Source organism: Triticum dicoccoides, chromosome 3A (assembly GCF_002162155.2).
Source record: "Triticum dicoccoides isolate Atlit2015 ecotype Zavitan chromosome 3A, WEW_v2.0, whole genome shotgun sequence".
Classification (NCBI taxonomy): domain Eukaryota; kingdom Viridiplantae; phylum Streptophyta; class Magnoliopsida; order Poales; family Poaceae; genus Triticum; species Triticum dicoccoides.
Genome location: NC_041384.1, coordinates 715199842 through 715206790, shown reverse-complemented (window position 1 = coordinate 715206790; position 6949 = coordinate 715199842). Strand labels below are relative to the sequence as shown.

Sequence of the window (6949 nt, the reverse complement as noted above, 5' to 3'; positions counted from 1 at the left end):
TCACGACCAGACCAATAACAGGCGCAAGCACGGCGTGATCTTATTTATCCCTCCTATCCATGTAACCTTATGTGATCAATGATCGTATCAGTTCAGTCAAAAGAAGAAAACAAACTAATCAACTAGCCATACAAAAAACCTAGACAAAAGAAGCAACAAGGACCCCCGCACGCATGCACAAAACAAAAAACATACAATGGCTTTGCATGAATCCACCAGATAAACAAAAATTCCCACAGCGGCAGCCCTCTTTCAAATCCTTTTTTCTCATAAGAAAAAAGAAATAAGCACATGTATGGGCTTACCGACGGGCACGACGCACGCCTTCGCCCGATAGTCCCTCAGTTATCAGTGCTAACATCAAGCTTAACTGGATGAAATCTACAAGAACATCCTCTTTGAAGGTACGTACACCACCAAATCATTACCTATTGACTTGTCCTGATTCAAACCTGTTACCCACATGTACGGCGGCATGAGACCAATTCCTAGGTGCTGGGAAGCAATATTGTCCTCGTCCAGAAGTCGCGTGACCATACAAATGATATCAGAAACGCAGCAGCACACCACCAATCCAGCATATCAAAGACCCCCTAAACCCAACATCACATCTACAGTACCATCCATAGAACCGACGCACGTCAGTTTTCTTATATGTTTCCTCTCTAGGGATCAACTCAACTAAACTAATAAGCGCCTATACAGTTCTTCAAGTCAAGGACTCGTGAGCAGGTGAAAAGGCGATGCACTTAGCTGTCACCCGCACTAAACAGGGTGAGCAAGGCCATGAACAGATTGATGATGTCAAGGTAGAGCGAGACGGCGGCCCAGACATACTCGTCATAGGTGTAACGCTTGATGATGTTGTCCGTGTCATAGACAATGTAGCCACTGAAGATGAGTGCCGCCAGCGCGCCATAGATCATGTGAGTAAGCTTGCCCAGCGGGAAGAGGATCTGCATATTTAGACAAGCCATGATCAGTATTGATTGTAATAAGAATAGAGAAGACTGATACAAATGGACCGCATCTGACCTGAATGAACCCAAAGACGAGCAACATGATGAGAGAAGCAAATAAGAAAGGACCAAGGAAGCTGAAGTCCTTGCCCCTCTTTACAGCCCAGAAAGTGTAAGCAGTCAGGCTGAAGACAACCACCGTTGTAAGAATTGCTGCCTCCAAAATGACCTTGCCTGTGCACATGCCGGGACTATTTTAGCGGTTTCTTTATATCATATAAGAACAGGGCAAATTAGCTACTAATTAAATTAACTAATTGCTTTCTTATCAAATCATACATCTCTTTACCAAAGAAACTTTCATGTAAATCTGACCAAACAATAATGCACTTTCATGTAAATGACAGTGACACATTGAAAAAGAAGCAAACTATCAGCAGCCTCCTGCGATGTGGCACAAGCTAGAACGAACCTCAGAACTATTATTGGTACAACCCCAAAATGCCGTGGTAGGAACGCTGATGCAAACACAAATGGATGACAGATCACAGAGTGCCTGACAACATATAACTTGTCTAAATTGAAAGATTTATGTATCTTCAATCACTTTAATCCAATGCGATTTATCCAGCACATGCACGAAGTAACTTTATAAAATAACCTATGAAGCATCTATTTTCTTGTCACCACAGTAGTTTGATATATCATGTGAGAATCTTTTTTATTTTGATAAAACTTTAAGCTAGTCGTGCAACCTAAGCCACGTCCTTGCCAAAACCATGCCAGCTTGAGCAGGTTGGCTGGCATATTATTGGACCAAACGGCCTATCACATCACTATGTATCATACAACAAATAGTGGCAGGAAGAAACAGCAAATAAATACGTAAGATCCAACCAATGTTCTATGAATAGCAAAGGTTACTGCTATTTCTAATTTCTGATTTCAAAAAGTAACAGTTGAGACTAGCAAAGCAATGTCACCTCAAAACGCAATCCTACTAGCTGGCAACATTGCAAATGCTTAACTCAGACAAGCATATCATAAAAGGCAATTTGGCGGTATCTCTGAACCCAGTCCACACGCAAACAAAATGCTTTGAAATAATAGCTAGTAGGAAACTATCCAATTGCCATACATAAAGCTAATAGTAGGAAAATATGTAATGAATTAACACAATTAATGAGAGGGGCATTAGAGGATGCTGATTTACATAAACAGCAGAGCAGAGTGACTCAAGAAGAAGCTAGGAGCAGAAAGAATACATGGTGGGAAGGCAATTACCGCTAGTGAAGGCACATGGCATGCCCACAGCGGAGCTGATGGCCACGGTGAAGACGCCGAGCAGCAGCAGGTTGACTGGGTGCTTCTGGCGGTAGATGTACAACGGGCACAGCACTGCATACAACAGTTTCGCAGTATTGAACAGGGGAACTGGGACAGGCGACGACGATGGGCCGAAAAGGCTCGGGTGCTCAACTTATATGGGCAGATCGGATGGGAGACCTGCTGGGCCCATTAGGAAGGCAGATACTACAGTTTCGCAGTTCCTTCCTCCTTACGCGGCTCCGTACGTTGGCTCAAGCAAGGACAGAGGCTATCTCGATCTTGCATGGTGCTTTCTTTCTCGAGCGATTTCGAATATTGGATTGGTGGAGAGAGGGACGTTCGTTGGGGCAAACCGGTACGCGGCGAGACGATGATAAACGAGACGAGATGGCGTACGTGGAGCGAGTCCAGCGGGAGACGCGTTTCGAGTCGTTGCGCCGTTGACGCGCACGAGCACGGTCGACTGTGGGCCAGGGCGCGTGGCTGATTAATGTTTTCTCCTTCCGATTTTTTTCGAGTTTCTTTTTCACATGGGAACTGGAAAAGAAATTAAGGGAAAGCTCTACCTGTTTGAAAATTTATTTGTTTGAGTAGGCTCTACCAGTTTTTTTTTCGGGTGAGGCTCTACCAGTTTTAACTGGGGTGTTTAAAGGACATCTTACACTATCACTAGGACAACCCAGCCAAAACACGGCAACAACATGAAGGGCATGTTTTTGGATGCTCGCATGGATTTTGGCCCCTTGCACGAGTGGCCTAGTGTAGCCCGGTTGAGGCTAGGCTCTCAGTCATACTAGTGGTTGGGGCGCCACCTCATGATGCATTATTGTGCGCTACTAATTAGGCCACCGTACCTGTTAACGCATTTGCATGACGGTAATAACTGGCTTCATGCAGGCATCAGGAACAAATTGTAATGTATCGGCAGCAATGCACATGAGTATAAGAGAAGTGACAGTGGAAGAAAGGAAATTAATCCCGGTGATAAACACATACAACACATAGGTAGCATGTTGATATCTAGATAATTAAGGTGGTTCAAAAGTAAGGCAAGGAACAGAGGTAGAAGGTTCAATAAACATGAGCACGATACATGAATTATATTTATAGGAGATAATCGCGATCATTGGCGGTACACCTTGCCTTGCGTCTGAAGTAGAAGGCGCAGATGTCACCCTCATGCATGTTTGTACGACAGTGGAACTCTGTCCAGTTGGTTGTGATGGTGGTCATCCTGTCATTCCCTGTGATGAGGCGAGAGACGACGGAGACCTCGCCATCTGCAAGCTTGATTGGCAATGCATCATGATCTTGGTTAATGCACTTCTGGAGGTAGTCTTCTGTGTAGTGAACCTTAAAGTAGTGGGAACATAAAGAGAACCAATGAGAGGAATCTAAAAGAAGTGATACATCATACTGTAGTATTCAGGAATGTTGTAGTTTGAACAACCTAGTGCTGGATTTATTGAAGACAGAATAATTATGAGGGATATTATAAAGGTGATTCCTATGTAATTCAGGTTGCATCCAATTTGTATTAACACAGTCAAGTTAATGTGTTAATTAAAGATATTATAAAGGTGCCAGGCATGTTTGGAACCTCTGTGCGCACTTGTATTGCTGGAGCGCCTAGATACTTCTCTAAGCATTTTCAGACGGGTTCACACACATTCTTCTTCCACAGATAGCAAACTAATTCATGTTAGCATCAAGTTATTTGTTTTCTTATGTAAAGGGGGTGAAAGCTTTGGCCTAATTAACAAAAGTCAAGCTTTACTTAGCAAGATATACAGAAAAAAAAGATGACATTATAAAGTGAATCATCATTTTCCATGCCAGTCGGATCAAAAGAAAAAGAAAAAGGAAATTAAACAATGATGACATGTTCACAACAGTGTGGGAGTATTCTTCTGTTTTTTATCTAGAGATGTTATTTAGATGTGGGAAATCAAGCCTAAAGTAATTTCTCATATGGTAGGTTAATGCATGTAGTCGTTGCCCTACCTTTTCTATGAAGTCCTCCCCTTCACCATCCGGCTTAAGCATTTGAAGAGTACATCTTAATTTCATTTACAATAGAGCTTGGATCTCAATAGGATAACCGTATATACCCTGAAAAATATAGATTACATTTGTAGCATTACAATCATGTAACAACAAGGATATTCACCTCCAATTGAAATTGTAGCTCGAGAGTCGAACAAGAAACCAGGAAATTTTAGGATTATAGTTCAAAGTACAGATTGCCTTTTTCAAGTAGTACTGTAACTCAAAGGTCGAACAAGCAACATGAAAAAATTTAGGATTATTTTTTCAGAATACAGATCAATTTTTTCAACTATGTAAATGCAGAGGCAATCAGTCTAAAACATAAACACGAGACTCTTTTAAGTATGTCCAACAGAAGATAAGTCCGAACCTGTCTTTTATTTATAGACACACCACAACACAAGCTTACTGGAAATTGTTGTCTCTTCAGTATGCAAATCCTAACAGTTTATGCAATAGTAAGGATGATAAAGCATGCAGAAGTTGATCAGGAGTGATCAACTTGACAAAATGAACCCAAAAGCGGCCAAGTAGACTGAACTGAAATTACTATTGCATGTTACGGGTAAATCACAAATCTTCCTCGTCAGAATCCTTTGAAACCATATGCAATTTCACCAGAACTAACTGTTGCAGATTTAACTCCCACTAAATCCTGCGTCAAAGAAGGTGAACTGAGTTTCCAAAAACAAATACATATAGAGCACACAGAATGGATAGTAACAGAAAGAGCTAACACAGATATACCGAAGAGGTAACACCGCAATGCAATAAATCAATAGTTCTAAGCAGAAGCAGTGCGTATTTATCGACGATCGTCTGGTCCTTCACATTGTTGGCTGGCCGGCGTGACGGTGGAGGCTTCTTGCAGGATGACGAGCAGGAGAATCAGCACGAGGCATATGGCTATGCGGCTGCTTCAACAAGAAGCCATTGTTTCGTGAGTGTCAAGTGTCAACGAGGAGAGTGACTGTAATTAGAATCTGAATTTTATGATGCATGATTACCCAAATCGGCATGAACAAAATACAATAAGAAATATAAAGTTACCGAAAGCAATAGTTTATTAAAAATCATGTATTATCTAGCAGCATGATTTCCCCACAGAAGTTCTGCAACTATTTAGTTTCTGTAGCACCATTTTTATTAAGTGATTATAATATAGCAACTATTATCTAGTAGCAAGAAACGTATTTTTTGCTTAATAAACTAATTAAAGTGCACAAAAGGTAATCGTGGTTGCGGTTATCAGAGTTCAATTTATAGTGTTTCACTCTTGTGAGTAAGAACTACGTTCCTCCGGCTACCATTGCTCGATGTGCAAACCTCTACACATGAGAAAATCCAGCATCAAGCCGCTTGTTCTCTTTTACCAATTCCTCTGCATATGAACAATCATATTCCCATATACGTAAACAGCAGCCCTGCCAGACTCCTGATATGTACAATGGAGCCACAGTCAACGCCTCAGCAACAAATTACTATCAGCTTCAAGACTACTGCAGCAAAGTAACCAAATTAATCCTTTTGATGGAGGTAATGGGTTCACATACCATCATCGTGTCAAACAGGCGAGTCTTCATCCAACTGTAACAGCCCATAATCAGATGAGCATCGTCTCTCGAGCAGAATATAACAGGGAATTTTAGAAACGATCGAGCATTACCGCTATCTGTCTATGTTGGTAGCTTTCCATGTTATAAAATATAAAGCACAAATAGGATTATCATCAAGCACAGAACCAGCAGCCGCAGCCGCAATCTCATCTTAGAGCAGTGATAGCTGATAGCTCACGTGACCGTTCTGCAGAAGCAAGCAAATAATGTCATCAGCTTACAGATATAGAGCTGAGCAGCCATAGATTTGACAACAAATGAAGCATTAATCAAAGGAGCATAGGGGAACCCACCTTATCCCACTGGCACTACTTCTTGCTCTTCATGAAACCCTGCATTCACGAGATAAAAAACTGCAGAAGTTGAGTATGTTTGAAATCTTACCAAAATCAAAAGGCAGGTGTACAGAAAACAAGTACTACAAGAGCAGGAGATCTTCCAGTCTGGGATTGCCGGCGCCACTGCCGCTGGGTCACCATCTCCATTCCCATTCCCCAAGGCCTCCTCCAACCTCCATGGGCCAAGTAGGCCTGCTCCACCACCTGCAGGTGCAGGATCCGCCGCGGCGACTATGCAAAATCTCGACGCGAGTGCCGATTAGGGGGGAGACCACATCGAGGGCAGGGAAGATGGGTGAGGTTGCTTTGGTAGGGAGGAAAAGGTGTGGTTGCTGCTGCAGGCTGCCGTCTGTGAGCTCGAGGAGGGCTCGGACATCTGTGTCCCCGGAGGTGCTCTGGATCACGAACCGGTGCAACCCGCTCACCGTCTCCATCACTGACCACGAGCTCGATCACGGCAGCGGTGGCCGGTGACGAGGGTGAGATCCACGAATGGCGGGGCCTTGCTGGTCGATCTGGGGCGAGGAAGAGGGGAGGAGCTCTTCGGTGGTGGGGAGATTGTGAAGGAAGGAAAGAAGGGGTGGGGGCGCCAGCTGCGGGGAAGGACGCGGGTGATGGCGGCGGCTGCAGACGAGGGAGCGGGAGAGGAATCGGGGGA

General features: G+C 43.4%; 1 protein-coding gene across 1 annotated transcript; it reads right to left on the bottom strand.

Annotated features, from left to right (window-relative positions):
* Nucleotides 1–465: 465 nt before the first annotated feature.
* Nucleotides 466–6725, bottom strand: LOC119273074 (protein LIFEGUARD 2-like). Its single transcript, XM_037554372.1, has 6 exons — nucleotides 6564–6725; nucleotides 6132–6140; nucleotides 3425–3641; nucleotides 2244–2438; nucleotides 1036–1193; nucleotides 466–956 (listed from the first exon to the last, which is right to left on the bottom strand). Exons 1-6 carry the CDS (start codon nucleotides 6723–6725, stop codon nucleotides 750–752), a joined length of 948 nt encoding a protein of 315 aa, XP_037410269.1. The 3' UTR covers nucleotides 466–749.
* Between the last annotated feature and the right edge of the window lie 224 nt (nucleotides 6726–6949).